This window comes from Plasmodium sp. gorilla clade G2 (genome assembly GCF_900097015.1).
Source record: "Plasmodium sp. gorilla clade G2 genome assembly, chromosome: 7".
Taxonomy (NCBI): domain Eukaryota; phylum Apicomplexa; class Aconoidasida; order Haemosporida; family Plasmodiidae; genus Plasmodium; species Plasmodium adleri (nom. inval.).
Genome location: NC_041699.1, coordinates 513971 through 540000, shown reverse-complemented (window position 1 = coordinate 540000; position 26030 = coordinate 513971). Strand labels below are relative to the sequence as shown.

The following is a 26030-nucleotide window of genomic DNA, read 5'->3' as shown; positions in this document are numbered from 1 at the left end:
ATCCAATAAATGAATTAAAAAATTTAGAAAATAAAAATATAATACATTTGGATGAATATAAAATGTTTACTCCTTCCAAAAACTTCGATGGTCTCTTTTCATCGGTAAATAAAATTATACATAAATATAAATATATATATGTATATATTTTCACCTCTGTGCCATTTTTTTTCATTATATTTTTCAACGTAATTTAATTTTTAATGTAGATATATATATGATAGATTTATAAATACATGAAACATATTTTATCATCATTATTATTATATATATATATATATATATATATATATATATTTTTCGTTTTAATTTTTTTCAGATAATTAAAAAGGGAATAAATGAATTTAAAAGCTGAATAGGAAAGTTATTACAAATAAAATATTGTTGTTGTGAGTTATACATATGTATACATAAATATATGTATATATATATATATATATATATATATATATAATGATAAATCCAATTTATTTATTTTTTTAAACATATATATATTTTTAAAAAAAAATTCTTCTTTTTAATTTTGGATTATATATTTGTATATCATATTTGTTTCTAAATATACGAAATATATTTTATACAATTATATTTTTTTTTAAATATATATTTATTTTTTTTTGTTAATATAAAATATATTATATATATATTATATATATATAATGTATATGTATAATATGTATATAATTTATTGTATATATAAAATATATTTTATGTATTCTTTTTAACATATTTTATAAAAAAATGATCATTTTTTTAAAACTTTTAATGAATATAATATGTTTCTTTTTTTTAATATTAAAAAATATAAATTTTTAAAATATTCAAAATAAATCTTTAAAAAATAAGGAACAAATTTTAAGTATATTTATTAAATTATATGCTTAATACGCACACGGGAAAAAAAAAAAAAAAAAAATTATATATATATATATATATATATATATATATATATTTAATACATAATAAAGCCTTATATTTATACTTATAAAGTTTATATATATTTTTTCTTTTTTTATCAAGTTCCCCTTTTTTTTTTTTTTTTTTTTTTTTTTCCACTTTTCCGAAAATAAATATATGTATATTATAAATATATAAACTTAATTTAAACCGATTGAATATTAATAAATAAATATTATTGTGAAAACAGATACTTTTAATTATGCCGTTTTTAATAAAATAAGTTATTTGTTTTTCTTTTTTTTTTTTTTTTTTTTTTTTTTTTTCTTATAATATTTCTTTTATTTGTTTAATTTTATAAAAATGTTAAAAAAGTTTTTTGTTTTTATAACCTTCCTTGTTTTCATCATAAATTATATCCATTGTGATATAATAATAGTAGAGTAAGAATAATTAGAAAGAAAAATGTATATAGTTTTTTTTTTTGGTTTTGTTTTGTTCTTTTGTATATATTTTAATATATTTATGTATGTTTTGAATAATGTAAAAGTATTTTTATAATAATAATATATAAATATATATATAAGTATTTTATATGTTGATCTATGAAAGGTTTAATAATATGTATATGTTTATATGTATATATGTATATGTTTATATGTTTTTATGTATATATGTATATGTTTTTATGTATATATGTATATGTTTATATGTTTATATTTTTTTGTATATTTATATATTTACTTTTCATATTTTAATTTCTCCCCTTTTTATAACAGTTCCAATAAAGATATCCAAGGATTTGATCCAAATTCAGTTTTAAACTTGTCTGAGGTAATTACAATTAAAAATATATTTTTGTCCATATATAATGATATGAACATATAAAATATATTATGTGTATATATGTATATGCTTTTATATTTTAATAATATTTGTGATATTATATATTTATTATTTTTTTATTTTTTTTCTTCAGAATGTATTTAACATATTTTTAGATACCAAAGTAAAGAAGAACGATTAAATGGGAATACCATTTGACTTTTTTTTTTTTTTTTTTTTTTTTAAATATATTCCTAATTTTATTTTTATTTATAGACGAACAACAGTGATATTAAAACAGTCTATTCAAGTATTTTTAGTGTAATTTATAAAATATGGAAAAATAATAAATATGTACAAAATGTATAAGTTTATAATTTTTATTTTATTTTGTTTTATTTTAATTTATTTTTTTTGTTATGGATTTGCAGAATTCCAAGGTGACAATAGATGGAACCTGTTCATCTATGAAAGAATTAATTAAAGGAAGAAGCCTAAAGTATTTAGGTATAATATATATATATATATATATATGTGTATATATTTATTTTAATTAATAAGGATGGTGTAGTAAAATTATTTAACGCATTTTATTCATATGATTAAATTAAAATTTTTTTTTTTTTTTTTACCATTTAGATGAATTGGGTACTGAGGAATATATAAGTTCAGATGATGTAAGTTTATCAAAAATAAAATATAATAAAATGGATATAAAAATAAAAATATTTTTATGTTTGTTGAAAGAAGAATAATATATATGTATATGATGAAGAAATTTTTATAAGAGTTACATAGAATATTAAGAAACATTACTAATATTGTATATATATATATTCAATATCATATTAGAAATAAATTGTTTATATAATGAAAAAAAAAAAAAAAAAATACTTTCCAAAAATGTTACCAACCATTTATTATATATATATATATTATTTATTTTTATTTTTATTTTTTTTTTTTAGGTCTTTAATTTTTCCATTTTTGTATATACTGTTAATGGACAACCAGGTTAAAAGAAAAATTATAAATAATTGCAGATATGTTAAATAAGATATTGTTATATATAATACATATTTTATTATATATATATATATATATGTTTTTTTTTTTTTTAGATATTATACAACAAGTTTATAAGAAACATCCAAATTATATTAGCTATATAATAACGTGCAAGGAAAGTGAACTTTTTGACAATATTGACGACGCCAAAGATAATAAAAATGTTTTCCATACCAATCCAGTAAGTTAAATATATAAATTTATAAATTATATGAATTCATATATATATATATATACATACATTTATATTTATATTTATATATTTTTAGAATATTCTATCCCAGTTAATGATTGTCTTTTTAATATTTTTTTTCCTCTTTATTGGATTTTACTTTTTAATAAATATCAGCACACCAAAAATATATGAGGAAAAACAATTAATAATAAATAAAGAACATTAAAATGTAAAAGTATAATATATAATATATATTTTGTGATAATATTTATATCACATAGTATTTCATAACAAAAGGATCTTTTTAAAAATTTCTAGACCTATTTTATTGTTAATATTTATATTTTGAATTAATTGTTATCAAGTCTTTTTTTTTTTTTTTTTTTTTCTCATTTTAAAAAGGTTTTTATTTGTAATAAAATAAAATGATTGATGTAATCGTAAAAGTATATATATATATATATTAATATAAATATGTTTATGAATTTATATATTTTTACATTAACTATGTTTATATATATATTTATATTTATCTATCTATTTAATTTTTTTCATTTCTTCCTTTTTTTTTTTTTTTTTTTTTTGTCTATTCTAATTCATTAAAAAAAAAATTATAAATATATTCGAAAATAATAAAAAAAAAAAAATTTATATAATTTTCAAAATTAAAAACAAATTGTTAAATAATGAGAGGATTATTGAAATAAAGCAAAATGTCGATACAAAAAAAAAAAAAAAAATAATTAATTAATTAATTAATTAAGAATTAATAAGACATAAAAATTATTAACTTCGAAATAAATTTTGTTTTAAAAAACATTTGTACGATAAATATTATTATCTACATATTTTTTTAATTTTTGAGACTCTACAAATTTTTGTATAGGTGTTTTCCAAGTATAGGGTGTAAAATCTGGTACAACTTCTTCAGGTATTTTGGATATATTGGATCTGAAATTTTTTCTACATACCATGGTTCTTTTTTTTTGTATTTTTTGAATTTTATATTTATATTCTTTTAGAATATTTTTAAACCAATAATCTGGCCAATGGCTCGTATAATAATGAGGTGCAAAATGACAAACATATTTCTTTCCCGTCATTTTACATAATGTTTTAATAGATACGATTTTATTTAAACATCTTTTTAATGCTTTAATTCTGCTCATCCATTTATTGGATCCACTAAAAGATATTTTGACATTATCTAACCCTAGAATATATGCTAAAGGTAAATATTTTCTATTGATTTTTAAACCTTTTCCTAATGGTCTTGGTATAATTTTCACATGTGAAGAGTATTCTTGTCCACTTACAGGAAAATTCAGTATACAATTTTTATAATTGAAATCGATAAAATCTAAATTACTAATAGAATTTAGTAGAGCACTATTTCGTGCTTCTTTTATATTTTTTCCAAACCCTACACCATATCCATAAACACCTTTCCCATTTCCAATAATGATAACAATTCGTATGTAGTAAACCCGTCCATCTGTAAAAAGAATAATTTTTTTTTTTGATGTATAATAATATGTTATATGAAATAAAAGATAAATGAAAGAAAATATATATGAATAAATAAATAAATAAATATATACATACATACATATATATATATATATATATATATTTAATATTTATTTTATTTTATTTTATTTTATTTTATTTTATTTTATATTTTATTTTATATTTTATATTTTATATTTTTACCTTTGGTCATGCTCATCATACGCTTTACCTCCAATATGGATGATCTCATTTCATTCAGTTTTAGCATAGGGTCAATGGTATCCTTTTCCCTTATATATTTATTAGTATTTTGATCATATATAGTATTTGGTATTTGCTTATATTTGTAATTATATGTATTTGTACTTTCATTATATGTATATGTAATTACAGATCTATTCATATGATAATTTTTTTCCTTTTGTAAAAAAAGATCTATATCCATATCATTATATGTATTACTACTTTTATTATTATTTATTATAGTTACTGAAGAATTATTGTTATAAATAATATTTTTTAATTGTTCATCTGATATATGTTTATTTTGTTGTATTGTATTAATTTTATCTTCAATTGAATTTTTTGGTTGTTCATGAAATAAATAAAATGGTGAAAATTCTTCATAAAAATAGAAATCAGTTATATTTCTACTAGCACATTTTAACATTAAATAAGAAACATATTTATCATTATCTGTTATTTCAATCAAATTATTATTATTATTATTTCTTAATAAATATTTTTCAAAATCATTTATATCCATTTGTAGCCAATTGTCTAAACCTATTTTTTTTAGATTTATAAACATCATATTTATTTGTTCTTCTAAATCTTTATTTATATTTTTTTTTCCTAAAAAAAATTGAATAATCGATTTAAAATATAAGGTTAATTTATTTGTTGAAAATTCTATTTTCATATCTTCCATTATATTATCATTATTTATTTGTAAATTATCATATTTAAAATCATTACCAATATTATAATATTTTTCTTTATATAATGTTTTATTTTTATACTTTTGATTATATAACACTCGTTTTATATGACCTTTTAACCATTCTTCTACATATTTAGTATTTAAATTTCTTAGATTATATGGTAAGTATTTTTTTATCTTTTCATATACATCATTTATCCATCGTTCAACATCTTCTTCATTTTTCTCTAAACAAAAAAAATTACTTAAAGAATTAACAAATTTATACAATCGATCACATTCTCCTTTTTTAGGTATTTCTTTTTCTTCTAATATATCTCCAAACAAAAATATCAAATCTTCGCATATTTCGTTTGTTAAATTTTCAACAGCTAAACAAAAACTATTCGGATTAAAAATGGGTAAGTTCATATTTGTAATATTCATAAAGTTGTTATTACAATTTTTATTTTTATCATAATTACATTCTTCAGAAATATTGTTTATTAAATTATCGTTAAAAGAATTTTTCACATTTAAATTTGTATCATCATTTGTATCATCATTTGTAACATCATTTGTATTATTATTAGTTTGATCATTCTGGATATTATCCTTTATGTTGTAATCATCTCTTTTAATTTCCGCAGAAGATTCAAAGTAATAATTTCTTTTATTATTATTACCATTACCATTACTATTAATATTAATATTTATATTATTATTATTTTGTATTGTACCACTATTATTAATTCCTAGTGATGAAGTGCTAGTACCTTCTAAAATGTCCTTGTTTAAAATATATTTCTGAGAAAATTCATATAAATCATGATTCATTTTACTATCTATATTCATAAACACATCTTCATCAAATATATTCGTTTTATCATTTAATTTTAATAAATTATATATTCTAATAGCTTGCTTATATTTTGATTCACACATTTCTTCTTTTCTATTTTCATTATCAATATTATTATTTGCATATTTTAAATTATCATCGTGCTTTTTTTCTTCATTATTCAAATTAACATTATTTTTTTTTTTTTTTTTTTGTATTTCTTCTAAAATGTTATCACTTAAAAAATAGTCATTACCATCTGCTTCGTCATAAATTAATTGTCTGAGATAATCAATTTTTTTATGTTTTATATTTTTATTGATAGTATTAATATTAATTTCATTGTTATATATATTATCTAAATATTTATCTCTCATCTTTTCATCAGCATATCTATTCTTTAGGGTTTTATTTAAGTGGCTATTATGAATATTACGAAAATTCCACATCTGGAATTTACATGGAACCCTTTTCTTGAACATAATTATTTTCATCATTAAAAAAAATATATATATATATATATAAAATATATATGTAAAAATTCTTATATTCTTTTCATTTATTTTTAAACAATGAAAATAGAGCTTATTATATATATATTATATTACATTTATGCCATTTTATTATTTAAGTGTAAAAACAAAAACCAAAAAAAAAAAAAGTTCATTTTTAATTGAATCAAATTTTTATATTATTAACCATTTCATAAGAAGCCAAATAAAAAAAATATAATTATGTATTTTTTATTTTGAAAAGGTTAATATATTATATTTTTAAAATGGGAATAAATATAAATAAATAAATAAATAAATACATAAATATATATTTTATTCATAAAAAAAAAAAATATATATATAATAAAATGATAAAAACATTCTTATATAAATAAATCGTATTTCAATAAATGTGTAAAAAAAAAAAAAAAAAAAATATATATATATAATATATATATATATAATATATATTTATATTTCAATATGTAATATTTAATATTGAATATTATTTTACATCATGAAAAAAATAATTTTTTTTTTTTTGCTGATATATTAATATTTCACAATTTTAATAATAAATGTATCATTTTAATCATATATATCTTTTAAATAAAACATTGTGTTTGTTACTTTTTGTGTTTGACTATATTGTTGTGTTATTGTAGAAATTTCTTTATCCTTCATAATTTGTATAGATTTATCTTTTTTGAAAAAGGATTCTATTGTTTGTGTTTCCACTGTTTTTTTGTTATATAACTTTTCATAATCTAAGAATATCTTAACTTGTAGTAACTTTTTATTTTTTATTGATTCTTCACTTTCTATTGATTTTTCTTTTGGTATTTTATAGTACATATCAAAAATATGATCATCGTATATTTCCAAAATGTTTTTATTGTATTTATTTAAATGACTTACATAATTTTCAGTAGTAATATTAGAATTCAATTGATTTAATATAATATTATTATTAATAAGTTTATTTAATATTTCTTCAATTCTGTTATAATCACTCGTTTGACTTTTCAAACACTTTAAAACATCACTACGTTGGTATATAATACAACATTTGTCATTTCTATTTTGTAATAACACATTATTCATACTGTTTTGTTCTTTAGGAACAAGAATATTATATCCATTTATAGGTGTATATTTTATTGTCCCATTTTCGTTTGAAAAATTATACATATTAACATTAATTAAAATGTCATCCAATTTATTGTTAATCAGATATAAAAATAATTTTTCTGAATTTAAAAAATGAACAGAATTAAATTGATTTTTTTCCTCTTCTAAAAAAGGGTCATGTGCCATATGATTTTCTGACAAATTATATGAAGATAATTCTGTTTCATTTTCATTTAATAAAATATCATCAAAATTTTCCATTTTTGTTGATTCTACTAAACTATGAATGGTTCTTCCATTTTCATCATTTTTTGTTTCACTGAAATAAAAAAAATCCAATCCATATTCATTCACATTTTTAAATACATTAAAATTGTTCATTTTTTCTTCCTTATTTTTTAAGACATCATTTGTTTGATTTTCCATTTTTTTTAAAACATTTTGTTTATTATTATTATTATTATTATTATTTTCATTTGGATAGATATATGATTTGTCATAATAATTATAAATAATAAGATTGTCTCTTTGGTTATTCGTAATTTTCAAAATTGGAAAATAATTATAAAAATGTTTTAATAACAAATGGAACAAATGAATTAATTTTATAATTTCGTAATTTATTTTTATGCAATTTTTGTACTTTTTAGATAAATGGTTGTAGTTGGAATATATATTATATAAATGATCATTAAATGATACGTTATCACACATGTCATTTATTTTTACATTTACATTTACATTTACATTTTTGTTTAAATTTTCATCTTTATTTATGAAATCGTGAGAATTTGATATATTTACCTTTTTAGAGACATTACATTTATTTTTATTTATTTCCATTTTATTTATATTATATATGTTGATAAATAAATGTATTATCTTTTTAATATTATTTTGTATTTTTTCAATTTTGTATTTCATAGTATTTCTTAAATGTTTTATATATTTGAAAAAAATAAAAATGTATATATAACAGTCCAATATTAAATGTTTCTTATATTCATTATTAATGACTAAAGAATGGTATTTAATATTTTGATTTTCAAAACTGGATAAATTATTATTTGAATAGAATATATGTTCAATTTCTTCTTTTACATATTCATGATTATATTCTTTCTTGTCATTATGATTGTTATCTAACGAATGATCATTTACACTATTAATATTAAATATATTTATATCTTTTTTATTTTTGTTATATAAATCCTTATCACATTCATAATAATATTTAAAGTAATTATATAGAGACAACATTGCCAAGTGATATATAAAATTAACAAACTTGTATATATTAACAAAAAATGATATATATATATACTGAAACATTTGAATATTTATAAACTTTATGTGCTTAATAAAATTCAATATGGTTGCATTGTCTATATATGGAATCTGATCCATATATAATTGTTTGATTTTTTTTAAGTTATTTAAAAAAATAAAAAGCTCAATACTTTTATAATTTTGTTTTATATATTTGTATATATAAATGTATATAAAAATTCCTAAAGATAAATGTAAAAAAAATTGTAAATATTTCTTCTTTTTTTTTTTTTCATTTTCACAAATGAATTCTCTTATCTTTTTCCTAGTAATAATTTTTCGAAATATTTTGGTCAGATAAATCATTCGATTTTTCTTATTATGTAAATTATCATTAACTTGACATATTTTATATAAAAATGATTTTTTAAATGCTACAATGTGTTCAGAATTATTTATATCTTTATTCTTCATATAAGACTTATCATTCAAACTGTTGTTATTATTATTATTATTATTATGATTAATATTTATTTTATTACCATAATTTGTAAATACCACCTTCCTATCATCTTCTATTTTTATATTTTTATTTATAGATTTTTCCTTTTGTTTTTTTTTTTCCCCTTTTATTTTCTTAAATTGTTCCACATAATTGTGTAAAGTATTATAGTCAAAAAGATAGTTGTCATGACAAATATACCTTTTATTGTCTTCATCATGTATAATATAACAATTTTCTTTCATTTTTTCTTTTTCGAAATCATCAGTAGATTTATATTTTATTTCATTTATACATTTAAAAAAAAATAAGGAATCAATGATGATACTATTTACATATTTGAAAATATAATGTTCCGTTATTTTATAAAAGTAATGTAATATATTTGTTGTATAAGAAAAATTATTTACATATTTATAATTACTAAGTAATATAAAGTTTCCATATTTATTAATTTTCTTATTAGTTTGTTTAACAATTTCTGATTTCTCTTTTATTTCAAAATTGTTATATTCAAAATTGTAAATAAGGAAAGCACATGATAATATACACATATCATTCTCATCATAGATAGCTCCCTCCATTTTTGTGTTATTTTATTTTTTTTATATAAAGAAGATTTATTCATATGTATTTTTTGAAAAGTAATATTTACAGTTTAATTGTTAATATATATATTATATTTTTTTTTTTTAGGGATGCATTTGTATATATTTATCAATTTTAATATGTTAAGGAGTATTTATTTTGCATTTACCTATAAATATGCATTTTACTCACCGCGTTAAAAATGAAATAAAAAATTGGTAATATATATATATAAATATATTTAATATTTATATTACACATTTTTATTTGCTTAAGTGTTCTCCAATAATATAACTTTTGTCAAATATTATACATATATATATAAATGTATATATATATGTATTCCATCTTGTCTTTTTTTTCATTATTTTTTATTTTTATTTTTATTTTTTTATTTATGGTCTTTTAATACACTTGAAAAAAAAAAAAAAAAAAAATTAAAATGAAATAAAAAAATAAAAATACATACATATATATAATACATATATATATATATATATATATATATATATTATATGTGTGTCATATTTTGATGAATAACTGATTTTTTTTTATATATGTTAGTGAGATAAAAAAAAGCCACAAGGCAATTTGGAAATTCACAAATTGGTCTTTTATAGAATAACTAAAAACGGAAAAATAAAAAATAACTGATGATGTGAAAATAATAAATAAATAAATAATTGCCCATACATAATGAAAAGGTAATTTGGTCTGTACATTATAACATGGTCTATTAATTTCTAACACATAAGTAATTTCTAAAATGGTATATAATATTAGGCATAAAAATATAAGAGCACAAATAATCTGATTTAAATTATATTCTCCTTTCGTATATAAAGTAATATTTTTATATATAGTATAAGATAATAATAATAATTGATACATATAATTAAGAATGAAAAGTGTTTTTTTCTTCCTATTACTAAATTCAAAATTTAATTTAAAATAATTAACTATATAAAAGGAATCTGTGTATTTACTCATAAAAACATTAAAATTTATAATAGTCCAATATAAACTAATAAATGTATTTTCTGATAATATATAATTTGTTAATTTATCAATTTTACATGTCCTCAAGGTATATATATTTATTACATTATTATTGAATATTCTTATACCATATAAAAAACTTAAAAAACATAAAAAGTATATTAAATAATAACATAAAATCCATAAACTATAATAACAAATAATAGAATTACTAACATTATATAAATATCTTATTTTTAATTTATTATATTTCTTCTCTTTCTCATTCTCATCACTACTTTCATCTTTTTCATTATTACTAAATTCATGCATATCAACATTTATTAAATCATCATTTATATCACTTGTCTCACTCTTCTTATTATTTAAATGGTTTATATTCTCTTTGTAATTCACGTTTAATAATAAAAGAAGCATATTCACAACTGTTAACAAGGCTAGAAGTTCCCATTTTACTTCTCCAGTACCAAAGCAACTAGTATAAAACTTTAACCCTGAAAAAAAAATAATATGATATGATATAAAATAATATAATATGATAAATATAATATAATATGAGTTTAAAATAATATTAGGGATGGAAAAAAATGTCAAGGACACTAAAACTTATATATAATACATAATAATGTATTAAACATAGAAATGATATTATATATCTTATTTTCAATATTTTTCATCTTAAATTTAATACATATATTATATATATATATATACATATATTTGAGCTTACAATCTTTTCTATTGAATGCTGTGAAAACGGTATGAATCCCCGTAAATGTCACAAAAAAAAAAATTGACAAAATTGTAATCTTTAATTTGTGCCTTTTAGCCATAACATATGTATTTATATATTTTATTTATTATTATTTATTATTATTTTATTTTATTTTTTTTTTTTTTTTGGCACAAATTTGTATTTAAAATATTTAATTAGAACTTTATATAGTTCTTCAAACAGATAAAAATTAATCAATAAATTAATTCATAATATAAATAAAAAAACAAAATATATTAATTATAAAAAATATATATATAATAATATATATTATATTATATGTAAAGAAAAAAAAAAAAAAAAATATTATATTATATAATATATTTTTATAAAGATAAATTTTTTCTTTTCTTTTTTTTCTTCCTTAAATTATGAAATAATAAAAATAAATAAAAATTGGAACAAATTAAATGACAAAAAAATTAAAATTCAAAAATTGCTTCTTTAAAAATTTTTTTTTTTTTTTTTTTTTTGAAACCTTTTTAAAAAAATTTGTTCAAGGCATGTATATAAAATATAATATATATTATATTATATGTATTTGAGAGAAAAAAAATATATATAATTATAAATATATATGTATAGTATATTATATATATATATCATAATATAAATATAATATATATATTAAAAATTATTTTATTTCTTTATTTAATGTTATAATTAAATTATATATATATATATACTATAATATTTAAATATATATATTTTTTAAAGTTTAATATTCTTTTCCATTTTATTTCATTCTTATAAATAATAAAATTAAAAATAGAAAATAAATTATAATTATATAATTTTTATATATTTCATATATACATGTATATATTTTTTATATATTACATTATTATTATTATTATTATGTATTTAAGAATGAAAATCGTCTTTATTCTATTAAATATATTATATAGATTTTGTTATTTTTAATAAAAATGTATAAGAAGGAATAAGAAAACCAATTCTTAACATTATTTTTACCTTAAAAAGTAAAAGAATGCTAAAAGTTAATATTTTGAAAATGAACAAAGGATTTTACTTTTAATTTATTTAATAATATAAAAACAAATTGAAGTATGAACATATTTTAAAATTAATAATTAATTGAATATATATTTTATATGTATTTTTTTTTTTCTTTTTTATGAAGAATTAATGTATTATGTGTAATATTAGATAAATTAAATTTTTATAATACATCAAAAGAATTAATCTTATCATTTGAACAATTTACATCAAATTTAAGGTTTATATATATATATATATATATATACAATATGAAAATAAAAATATTTAATTTATAAATATATTAATTTACACAAATAAATTTTAAAATTAAATTTATTAGTTTATAACACAGTTGCAATATATATGTATATATAATATATATTATTTTTATTTATTTACTTTTACTTATTAAGTAATGGTCCAGATAAAATAATGTTACTATAGAATAATTTTTATTTTTAATATTTATTTTTAAAAAATGAAGTAAAATAAACCTTTAACGTAAAAAAAACATTTTCAAATGTTTATTGTATTAATTATAAATACAACTTTCTTTAACTTATATTAAAAATTATATTTTTATATCATTATTTAAATTAATCGTTCTTATTGTAAATAAGTTATCTTTTCTTTATATATATATATTTATTTATTTTAAATATATATATTAATACAAAGTATAATTTGTAATCAGATATATTTTTATAAAATTATTTTTTAAAATACATAAGAAAATATATTAATATGGAAGGCAGTTTTAGATAAAAATAAATGTTATTAATTAATATTACACATATATATATATATATACAATGCTGTGTTATTATAATTGTAAATTTTTTATATATCAAAAGTATTTGATAAACTAAAAGAAGCATCCTTAGAATTTTTATTAATAGATGATCTCATCATATTTTGTGAATTGTTATGTTCATCAAAAAAAAGAATCATCTATATCATTTACATATCTTTCGTCTACATTTTTTTCAATATTATATAAGCTATTAATACTAGAAACATCTTCAATATACTGGTTTACATTATCAGGGATCGAATTATTCCCATTCACGTTTATTTTCATAGAAACATTAGTATATAACTTGGTAGTATCCATAGGATTTAATAACTGGTCACTCATTATATGGGAAATATATTTTTTTTCATTGCTTTTCCATTCATTTATTAAATTGGTTAACATTTCATTTTTATTCCATTTGTTGCACATATCTCTATGTCTATCTAACCATTTATGGAACAAATCTAGTTGGTTCATTATAGGATCTCTATTTGTTTTTTTGGAAACACTATTTGTTGTTGTATGTTTCATATATTTTGTTCCAAATAGTTCATTTTCTTTTCTTTTCAATAACTCATCATATATATCAATATGTTCATTACCATTTAGAGAATCATTAATTAGATCAATACCACTATATAGATTTTGTGACACATATGTCGGAATATCCACGATATTACTAGTTACTTCCTTTTGTTTTGGTATATTCCAGTCAATATTATAACTAACCTGGTTATCACCATGTAAATATCTATCTTGGATTTGTGTAATAAAAGGTTTTTCTCCAAACCTATTATCCACAGTATGGGGTGGGTTGTCCATATAAATGTTTCCACTTATATTTTCACGAGATATATCCATATTATCATTTTGTAACATGTTCAAAATAAAATCCTGTTTTAGTTCGTTCCACTCGTCATCTGTAAGTTTATTCGTGGGTATGTCACTAGGTATAGGTGGTATAGTACCACTATTTGGTGTGTCAGCACTATATGTTATATCACTTTTAGTTGGTTTTAGTACTACTTCAATTAAAGTTTTATATTTTGGCGATTTATAGGGATATATATCATTAATATCGAGGTCTTCATACTCACTTTCTGATGAAGATGTAATATCAGATGTATCAGTTGTTACCACATAGTTGTCATCATCTGTATCATTTTCCACATATATGTATGTTTTTCCTTTATATCGACCATATGGGACATACCTATTCGTGAATGCTTCATCAGGGATACCATAGTCGTTTTGTGGCATTTCTAATATCCGGATCATATCGTCGACATGTCGTTTACTTCGAGGAAGAAGTTTTTTCCACTATAAAAAAAAATACGTGATTGTGTATGTATTTAAATGTATGTGTATACGTTTAGATATTTATATGTATGTATTTATATTTGTTAATATATATATAAATTCTTTTTTAATTATTATTATTATTTTTTTTATTTTTATTTTTATTTTTTTTTTTAATTATTATTTTTTTTTATTTTATTTTGTTTTTCTAATATAATTACATATATATAATATATATAGAACACATAAATATATAAAAAATATATGAATGACCACATCGACATATATAATACACAAACATATATGTTTTTATGTTTTTTACTTTATATAGAATAAATCCTAGAACAAAGAGACCTAAACTAGTTGCTGGAACGTATATTTCAGGTCTAGAATGTATATAAGGATCAATTTTTTTTTGTTTTGGTTGATTTGGTTTTGTTGTTGTTGTACTATCTATTGATGTATCTTTTTGTTCAGGGTTTTTAGGAATCAAAATGTTTTTTACCACGTCTTTTGTTTTTACAACTGCAGTATTTATACCTCCGGCAACAACACCCACTGCCTCATTAATGTTTTCTGCAACTTTTTTTATATCTTCTTGATGTGATAGTACGGTATTGGCAACTTGAAGTGGAATAATTGTAGGTTCCGGTAATCGAGGAATTATGGGTTGTAGCCATCCAACACGGATACCACGGAATTTTGGTAATCGAAAACTTTTCCACCCGAATTTAAACCATCCTCCACTACTTCCATCTGTATTAATCGATGAATGGTCATTACCATTACAAACGTTCTTATATTCTTTAGGATAAGTTTCGAATGCATAAGGGGTATTGGCACGATGAGTACTACCATACTGAGTAAATTTGAATTTTGTACAATTACTCGTTTGATCAAGATATTTATGAGCATCATCAACAGAACAACCTTTTGTTTCTCTTACCATCTGCAAAAAGTTTTTAAAATTCATTTTATTTGTATTGCTTCCTGAAGTTAGTGCTTCTATATTTAATTGTTTCAATATTTGATTTTGGTTTTCAAAATGTGAATTCCATTTATCAACAAATTTTTTATAGTCATCACATTTTTCTTTACAATTTTTACATTTGTTATTTTCATTTGTATCATCTGTACATTTCTCATCTTTATTTTTACATTCATCAAACGCTTTTTTCATTTCATCCATTTTTTTATTTAGTTCTTTACAGAAATGTTCACTCCATTCAGTTAACCATCGAAAAGGTTGAGGAATGTAATCTTCATCAGGTGGATAGTTTGCATGTCCGCACATTTTATATTGTGACAAAGTTATACTTTGGATTCCTGTTTCATCTGTATATGTTTTCGTAAAATAAGCATTAGCTGGAGCAGTACAAGTCATAGCTTCCCAAATATATTTTCTGTTTGCATCCCACCAGGCATATCGAAATGATGTTACATCGTTATATTTATCTTTATGTTTTCCTCCATTCTCATTTACCCATTGTGTTCTTATTTTTTCAAAAACCCCATTTAATTGTTTTTCAAGTCCATTAGTACCATTCATACCTTTATAGTTATCCATTCCTCTTATAATATCTCCTAGATCGGCAAAACTGTACTTCATAGCATCACACAATTCGTAGCGTTTAATACTTGGTCTATTTGTTGTACCATCTGCCTTTTTTTGAGTACTTTCCGTTTTTTTCCATTGTTCTTTTAAATGTTTTCCTTCATTTGCTGCTGTAATTAAAACTTCTTTCAGTAAATCATCTGTATTTTGAACGCTATCCTCTTTTAAATCTTCTAATGTTTTTGTGCACATATGTTTCCTTCTTGGAGGCAAACATATATGTTCGTTGGTCACATTCTTTGTATCTTTGTCACAACTCCATTTGTCTATTTCATCAAACGGATTTCCATTTCCATCACAGTTATATGTTTGTCCAGTATTACTACTAGGGTTAGTTATTGTGCAATTACTAGTATTACTCCAACCATTTTGTTCTGTTTTATAAACATCTTCTGTTTTTGTCCCCATCAATGTATTTTTCACATTTTCTATTTCTTTTTCTGCATTTTTTTGTAATTCATTTGCAGCTTTTTCAACACAATTCATATATTCTACGGGTATTTTATTTTTTTTTTTATTGGAAGCATTACTACTACTACTAGATGGTCTAGATGAATCGACAAAATTTCTATTTCTGTCAATAAATGTTTGATCCGTATTAACTGCATTTCGAAATTGAGGGGTAGGTTTATATGATGATGATGGTTCAGGGTTTATGGTTGGTGATGAAACGGGTAACGTTGGATTTTGTGGTGGTGGTTCTCCACTACTACTAGTACTTGTTCCTTGTGGACGTGAAGGATCGGCTTCAGGATCGGGATTACCCTGGGAACCAGTCGTGGGATTAACCACAGGATCCGCGACAGTCGCGGTAGATGGGACCGTAGTAACTGAAAGTATTCCTTTTCCATCTAATGTACTTGCAGTAATGGTTGTAACAGTAGGGCTAGCACCACGATCAGGTTCTGTTCCTTGTGATTGTGTTTGTTGTCCTTGTCCCCCACCATGTGTCGGTTCCACCACTGGTTTTGTTGTTGCTGGCTTGGTTGCGGCGGGTTTGGCTGCCTGTGGCGAATTATGATCACTAGTTGGTTTTGCTGCGGCTGCTGCTGGAGGTAGTACCGCAACGGGTTTAGCAGGTGTCGTACACTTACACTTAGCTTCATGGTCATGTGGTGGATATTTAAAAGCATAATTGTTGCCACCACTATTACAGAAAACATTTTGTTCCTGGCAATCATCAAAATTACCTATATCATGTACATATGCTGCAGCATTTTCAAATGTGTTATTACTGCCATTTAGTGTTTGTAATTTCTGTATAAATTCGTCAAGATATTTTTGATGTGGATCACCACTATTACTACTAGAATTATTAGCACTTTTTGCTTGTTGGTATAATGATTGGTATTTTGTTTCTATTTCTGTCCATTGTTGTTTCCATGCATCAATAATACCTTTATATTTACCACAAGCTGTTTTGCATATGTCACAATCATTACATGTTACAGACTTACCACCACCACTACCCTGATTCTTACAGTTGATACACTCCATCCTCACCTTATCATACTCCAGTTTTTGTGCCTTGCAAAACCATTCGGCCCATTCGGTCATCCATCTCAACCGTTGGGGGATATAGTCATCAAGTGGTACACTTTCTTTGTAACCGCAATGACTACTTGATTTTCCGTCAGGCGACGTATCATTCATTTTTCCTAAGTGACATTTCATGGCATCCCAGATTTTGCCACGATTTGCTTCCCACCAATCCTTACGTAAATCTAAATATTTGCTATCTGTATTATCATATTTACTTTGAATTTCACCAGGAAGTGTTCCTTTAATTTTAGCAAATATTTTTACCAAATGTTTTTCTAGCTCTATCATCTCTTTGTTTCTACTCCACAGATCTCTTCCTCTAATAATATCTCCCATATCTGCAAAACTGCTACGTACAGCACGACATATTGTCGTTTGATGTCTTGAGTCTATTGGTTCTTTTTGGCCATTTAGGCCATTCTTTTGTTTATACATTTCTATTGTTTTTTTTGCCTCCTCTTTTGTAGATAGCAATACATCTCCCAAAAATGAATGATTAACTTTATTGTCTTGTTTAAGTCCTTCGGCTCTTTCTACATCTAAATTTTCTAAATTCGAGGTACATATATGTCGTCTTCTTGGTGGCATAATGACATCCATGTGATTTTGATTCATGTTTCTTGCATCCTTTAGCCATTGAAATCCTACAACAAATCTCGTGTGTTCACTATTATCTTTACCTGTACCTTTACCTGTACAGGGACCTTTATAATCGCTACCATGTACACGTTTATCATTGGAATGTTTGTCAGTTATACTACATATATCTGTTAACGTACTTGCTTTACCACCGGAGTTATGCCTATATTCACCTTGCTCTGGCTTTCCTTTCAACTTATTCTCACTATCATTATCTTCCAATTGTTTTTTTGCCTCCTCATGTAAGGTTTTTGCGATGTGTTCGACACTTGTAGTGGGTTGACTACCACTAGGGTTGGCACATGGATTGACACGTCCACGTTTTTGTTTTTTCTTTACCGTGTCCGCAATTTCGTTGACTCGACACGTTGTGCAAAAGGGTTCGTATTTTTTATATTGATCATCACGTTTTTGGAAAACATCATCTAAGTTTATATTGTTGGATCCACCACTAGTACCACTACTTTTGCATTTATTATTCGATTCTCCTATATATGTATTTGCATTGGCATGGCTCTTTATATATGGTTCATAATCTTTATATCCTGGTTTATCTTTGTTTCCATATATTTCTTTGTATTTCGATTTTTGGCCTAACCATTCCCTTTTATATACATTTATCCAATTATTGTATTTATAACATTGTTGTTTACATTCTTTATTTCCTTTGTCGCACTTTTTATCATTTTCTACGTCGTTTCCATTTTTGCACAACTTTTCCAATTGTTTTATTTGTTTTTCCCTTTGTTCGCATATATATTCTCCCCATTCTTCTAGCCATCTTAAAAACTGAGGTTTCTTGTCATCAGTAGGTGTATTTTTTTCACACGTGTTGTTTTTATCACATTTCGACATTGTTTCCCATACATTGTCTTTATTTTGATCCCACCATTCTTTACGTTCTTTTTCTATTTGTTCCTCGATAGGTGGTGTAGTAGCACTAGTATCCTTCATTGCAAATACATTGTATATATTTTGTTCGACGAGAGGCGAATACCCTGCCATCCACATATCTGTACCTTTAACCATATTTCCAATATCTGCGAACGAACGTTTCAGTGCGGAACAATATTCCTCTGTATTTCCACTATTACCATCGCTATTACCACCGCTATTACTACCACCAAGATATCTTTTCCACAAATAATGGGCTTCGCCCCTTGCTGCGTCCATAACTTTACTTTTCAATTCAGCTTTGGCTTTATCTTTGGAATTACCACTTTTTCCACCATTTGTTTCTATTGGCGAGAACAACCACCCAATACATATACTGTTACGTCTTGGTGGGGCAAAAACTTTACCTCGATCTTTAGGATTTTTCATATATGTGCTGCTCCACGAACCTAACTTATATTTTTTTTCATTACATGCGTGGAATTCAAAACTAGTGTTACAATGGTTATTTTCAGATGATTGTGCGTCTTTTGTTTTACTACTATTTGCTTTACATGTGCATTTGTTTTCATATTCTCCATGCTCTTTATTACCTAACAAATCCTTTATATGTGTGCCATCACAACTTTGATATGTACAAGGATACAATAAATAATAATTATGTGGACTATATGTTTTTGTGTCATCAACACTCTGTGTATTTTGTTGTTCTTCTTTATCATCTAAATATGTTTTGAAATTATCCTTCCATTCCTTCCTTTTTTTTTCTAGAAAATCTTTGTACTTACCACATTCGATTCCACAAACTCCATTAGGTGTGTTACTACTACCACTACATCCACTATTACCACTACCACATTTCGCCTCCATTTGTCCAACCAATATTTTACGTTTATCATAAAAATCGTCCGACCACTCTTTTGCCCACCATTCGAACTGGTCATCATCCGAAATAAATCGGGGGCATTCATTGCCATTCAAACCACTATTTGCGGCCTTGATCCCACATTTCACAGCATTCCAAAAATCGGATTCGTTTTTTTTCCACCACTTTAACCGATCCTCAGCACTAGCGGTACCACTACTACCATTTTGTATGAGTTGACCAATTTTTGTGTCTATTGCACTAATACTTGGAGGTTTCCATAACATATTTCCTGTCACCAAATTTTTGAAATCATTAAAACTACGGTATGCCGTATTACAAAATCCAGGGGGTACTTGTCCACTAGTGGTACCACTTTTATTTTTTTGTTTGTAGTATTTGTGCAATTCTTTTGTTTCTGTTTTTATTGCTTCTTTTAATTTTGTCTTCAAATCATCTTCCTTGGACAAAGGCTCCTGTATTACTCCACTTGTATCTGCCATATTTGCTACACATATGCTTTGTCCTCGAGGAGGAACACATACAGCTTTTTTAATTTGTGTGCTTGATGTATTGCTACTATTTTTGTTTCTACAATCCCACGATTTTTTGGGCTCGTTCTTCTGAGGATCTTTTGGATCATCATAATCTTTTGTTTTACATTTGTTCTTATCTATATCACTAATTTCTTTACATGTTTTTTCATCAACAGGTTTGTTTTCGTTTACTTTTTCACATGATTCACACACCGATTGTTTCTCTTTAGATTTCGTTTCTAACATTTCGTCAAAAATTGTGTGATTTCTACTACCACTAGAAGTGTTTTTTTTCGAACATTTTTCTTGCGCTTCGCTTTCACTTTTTCCATTTTCTGTCAAATTATATTCACATTGTGCTTCCAAATATGTATCAAGATCAATGTTTCTCATCATATTTTCTTCAAAATTTTTATATATTTTAAAATTTTGCTTTTGTTTTTCCCATTGTTCATTAATTTTCTTTCTTAAATTATCATAACACTTACAATCATCTCTACATATATTGCAGTTATTCTTATTATTTTTTGTGTTATTTTTCATACTTATAAATTTGTTCGTACATGATGATTTCAATATTTCAATATTTTCTTCTAGCAAGCGTTGTATATCGTTTAACCATTCATTAAATACATCATAAAATTTGTAAACCGTATCTAATTCATTTAAATTTGGTTTTTCGTATTTATCATCTCCTTTTCTCAAACACATAGATTTATTAGTGTAACCTAGAGAACTAGTAGCATGATCACATTGCCAATCATTGTCAAATCCTTTATCCTCACATTTTATTGGTTTCGGGCATTTTTTAACACAGTCCTCTGATTTATATATCGCGTCATTTATTTTTTGCTGTATTTGTGAACTAGGGGTAGTATTTTCATGAATTCCGAAATCATTAAGAAAATGTAAGTTATCTAAATATAAATCCAAATAATAATCATTACCTCCATGACTAAATAATTCAAAACTTTCTTTATTATTTGTTTTAAAAAATTCTTTTTGTGAATTCCATTCTTTTTGTTTATTATGTGCCCATTTATTATAACAATGACAATGATTTCGACATTCTTCATTAGGACAATTACTTATATTTCCAGCGTTATTGTTAATACACGATTCTACCTTGGTAATAAACTGTTTGTGTTCTTTTAAAAAGTCTTCTATCCATTCATGAAATAAATCAAAAAATTCTTTGTTATAATCTGTATCAATTTTTTTCCTACATACTGATTGTGTGTTTTTATCTGTTTCGTTACAATCCCATTCGTTCCATTTTCCATCAAACACGCCGTCACATTCATGTTTTTCTTTTTCTTCTTTAAGTTCGCGATCAGATGTTCCAGGTGCAGTAGTTCTCGGAATGTTTTGTGAACCTGTGGTATTTGGTGGAACAATAGTTGTTCCTGTAAGAATTGGATTATATGGATAACGTCCTGGAAGACCATCCGGAAGAAATGATATTCCTGTAGCATCTTCGAGATGTTTTTGTTCAGCACATGTTCTACAATATCTATGTTTTTCATAAAACGTATTTGGTTCTTTTTCAAAATTCACTGCTTCTACATTTTGATCACAACCAGTTTCTTTCAACTGTTCTTGTAAAAACTGGTTTGCCTTTGGATAATCCTTTTTAATTTTCGTAAAAAATTCAGTAATGTTCATATTGTTCTTTAAATACATAGAATGATTTGTCCTCCTTTGTTGTGATTTTAATGCATTTTTTATTTCTTCGTTGTATTTGTTTTTTTGTTGTTCATATTCTTTTTTCTGATTTCGTATCCATTGTGTGTATTGTTCGCATGTTTTTTTACATTCTGAACATGTTGGATTTGATGAAACATGACCCGATTCTGGATAACTAGTTAAACAATCTCCAGCTCCATTATAATTACACCCTGTGCACATTGATTTGATATTCTTATCCTCATTCTTATTCTTAATATGAATATATGTTATATCATATGTATTTTTTTCCTCACAAAAATGACCGCTCCATTCAGTCATCCAGCGCAAAAATTGCGGCATATAATCTATATTGGGTACGGAATCTCCACAACGATTATATTTGTCCATTCCCGCACCACAACTTAACGCTTTCCATATATATTCTCTATTAGTATTCCACCACGTTTCGCGTAAATCATAATAATTCTTAGTAATATCATTATATATATTTTTTTTTTCACTAGGTAATTTGTCATATATTCGTTTGAATATAGCTTTTAAATTTGTTTCCATGTTTATAGTATATATATTTTCCCATATACTTCGTCCTCGAATCACATCTCCAAGATCGGCAAAACTGTATTTCAAATCATTACATAATTTGTTCATTTCAGTATCGGTGCTTCCTTTATAATTTTTTTTTAAATTTTGGCCTTCAACATTTGCAGCATAAACTAATTCTGTTAATAGTTTTTCATTACTATCAATATTTTCTATTGGATGATAATAATTTCCATTTTTATCATTAGTATGAAGAAATCCTAAACACAACGCTTGTGTTCGTGGAGCCAAACAAGCTTTATTCTTCCACGGTGATAATAAAGTCCCGACAGATCTTGTTGTTCCATCACATATCCATCCTTTTGTTTTGATCGTATTACTCTCGCAGGGATTTCTTGTATTTTTTCTTATAAAAGAATCATAATAATTGACACCACAAATATCCTTCACATTATCCCTATTCGTCATTATTTTATCACCGTTACCCCCAACTGTTCCGTCCAAATCATCGTCAGTAACAGAACAGAAACCTAATTCATTCAATACTTCTTCAAGAAATATATTGTTTGTACCCTTTTTAAATATAGAATTTTTTTGATTTTCAGAACTGCATCCGCAATGGTATCCTTTATGTAGATAATCAATATTCTTATCAAACAAACCATTTAAATGTGGTTCATATTCGTTTCCACATGCCGAATCATCACAATTTGTTTTTCGTTTTATTTTTTTTAAAAGAACATTAATATCAGCTTTCGCAATATTTTCATCCATATTTTTATTTTTTGATATATTTCTTATACATTCTTTACGATAATTATCATAACATTTTTTATTACTTTGTAAAAAATTCTCATATGCGTTACAATAAAAATTACAATCCATTTGTGCCATTCCACCTTTGGTCTTAACAACTTTTTTTTCATTATACAAACATGCTCGTATTAAATCATTTTGTATATTCTTTTTTTTTTTCAAAAATTCTTCAAACCATTCTTCCAAAAATCGTAAACACTGATTTTCTGTTTGTGATTCATTATATAACTGACATGTTTCTCCGTTTCCATTTTTTATATCTTTTAATAATATATCGGTTGCGTTTTTAAAAATACTGTTCCATAACACATTGTATTTTTGTTCATTTTTTAATTCATTTTGTAACTTATCATTTATTTGTTTTAATTTACATTGTAAATCCTTTGATTTTTTATAAGAAACTATATCTTTTCCATCAAAAAGATCCTTATAATCTGCGAAATTGCGCTGCATAATTTTACAAATTTCAACATCCTTTTTCCCTGTTTTCTTTAATATATTAATTTCTTCTTTAGCTTTTGTCCCTAAAGAATTCGCCATAATTCCAAACATTAAATGGGCTTTCAGTTCAGCAGAATTCCCCAAAGACATTATTCTTTCCATATCAGTTATATTACTTATTATTCCATCTAAATGAATATTTCTACGACGAAACGGCAAACATGTACTCAGTTCGACAGTATTAAAATTACATCCATTTATAGGTGTTTTAGTATCTTCATCGGGTATGTCTGTTTTACTACAATTTAACATATTAAACTTTTGTGTTTTATTAGAATATTTTAGTACACCCTCTGCATGATCGCCCCATGTATATGGAACATGATTATGCTTTTTCATAACTGCATCAAAAATCTCTTTTTGTATATCTTTCCATTTACAAAATTTTCTATTTTCATCAACAGGGACCTTTTTTGACTGAGTGTTTAATAAGTTCAAGAATTTTTGATCTTTCCATGGTTCATCTTCATCCATAATTTTTTTTAAGTATACAATATAATCCCAATGTAACCATGACTCCGCATTGCTTGGTAATATAGACTTATATTTCTCCAGGGCTTCTCGCCCCACAATAGATGCCTCATTTCCCATTTTGAACAACACAAATAAAATTATTTATGTACATGTATAAATGTCTGCTTACTTCAACATGTATCTAAGTATTCCATTTTGTAAATATTAACATAATATAGACTATAGTGTATATATTCACCTATATATTACGTCCAATATATATATATATATATATATATGTTCTATCTCCAACATTTGAAATATATTAAAAATTTGACATTTTGATACTTTCGTTTGGTATAACGGGATTTGTTTTGTTCATTTGCCATTTTGATATATTGGTGCATTTATATTTTTGGTATTTATTTATTTTTTCTTTGCACTTGTATTTATTTTTATTTGGTCATATATTTTTATTTTGATATGTTTCGTTTATTTATCTTTGGTTTTGTTCTGTTTCTTTATTTAAATTTGACGTACATGTTTTGGTTTTTTTTTTCTTTATTTTTTATTTTTATTTATTTGTGTTAATATGATCACATATTTGTTCTTTTTTATTTTTATAGTTTTATATTTCTATATATATATATATATATATATATGTATTTTCTTTATTGTTTTCTTTTTATTTTTTATATATTATTTTATTATATATATATTGTTACATATACATATATTAATGGTTATATTTATAAAAACAAAAATAAAAAAAAATAAAATAAATAAATAAATAAAAGAAAGAAACAAATGCATACATCGAAAATAAAATGTATGAGAACAATAAA

General features: G+C 23.2%; 6 protein-coding genes across 6 annotated transcripts in view; 2 read left to right on the top strand and 4 right to left on the bottom strand.

The window, feature by feature from the left end:
- PADL01_0711800 (conserved Plasmodium protein, unknown function) overlaps positions 1–355 on the top strand; it is a gene marked incomplete at both ends in the record, with an annotated part of 938 nt that extends 583 nt beyond the window's left edge. The window contains 2 exons of the mRNA XM_028681151.1: positions 1–104; positions 320–355. The exon at positions 1–104 is cut by the window's left edge and continues 583 nt beyond it. Of these exons, the coding sequence (XP_028537557.1) occupies positions 1–104; positions 320–355 (140 nt within the window). The remainder of the gene's footprint in view (positions 105–319) is intronic.
- Positions 356–1260: 905 nt separating this feature from the next.
- On the top strand, positions 1261–3191 carry PADL01_0711700 (conserved Plasmodium protein, unknown function; the record flags this gene model as incomplete). The annotated part of the gene is made up of 9 exons (XM_028681150.1): positions 1261–1340; positions 1677–1731; positions 1877–1906; positions 1999–2043; positions 2154–2229; positions 2362–2399; positions 2691–2736; positions 2844–2971; positions 3060–3191. The coding sequence occupies 9 exons, from the start codon at positions 1261–1263 to the stop codon at positions 3189–3191; spliced, it is 630 nt and encodes a 209-aa protein (XP_028537556.1).
- A 583-nt stretch (positions 3192–3774) lies between these two features.
- Positions 3775–6737, bottom strand: PADL01_0711600 (mitochondrial ribosomal protein S5 precursor, putative; the record flags this gene model as incomplete). Its single annotated transcript, XM_028681149.1, has 2 exons — positions 3775–4460; positions 4679–6737. 2 exons carry the CDS (start codon positions 6735–6737, stop codon positions 3775–3777), a joined length of 2745 nt encoding a protein of 914 aa, XP_028537555.1.
- A 585-nt stretch (positions 6738–7322) lies between these two features.
- PADL01_0711500 (conserved Plasmodium protein, unknown function) lies at positions 7323–10220 on the bottom strand (the record flags this gene model as incomplete). Its single annotated transcript, XM_028681147.1, has 1 exon — positions 7323–10220. The coding sequence occupies one exon, from the start codon at positions 10218–10220 to the stop codon at positions 7323–7325; it is 2898 nt and encodes a 965-aa protein (XP_028537554.1).
- A 526-nt stretch (positions 10221–10746) lies between these two features.
- Positions 10747–12056, bottom strand: PADL01_0711400 (serpentine receptor, putative; the record flags this gene model as incomplete). The annotated part of the gene is made up of 2 exons (XM_028681146.1): positions 10747–11717; positions 11954–12056. 2 exons carry the CDS (start codon positions 12054–12056, stop codon positions 10747–10749), a joined length of 1074 nt encoding a protein of 357 aa, XP_028537553.1.
- A 1878-nt stretch (positions 12057–13934) lies between these two features.
- Positions 13935–25323, bottom strand: PADL01_0711300 (erythrocyte membrane protein 1, PfEMP1, putative; the record flags this gene model as incomplete). Its single annotated transcript, XM_028681145.1, has 2 exons — positions 13935–15116; positions 15418–25323. 2 exons carry the CDS (start codon positions 25321–25323, stop codon positions 13935–13937), a joined length of 11088 nt encoding a protein of 3695 aa, XP_028537552.1.
- Positions 25324–26030: the final 707 nt, after the last annotated feature.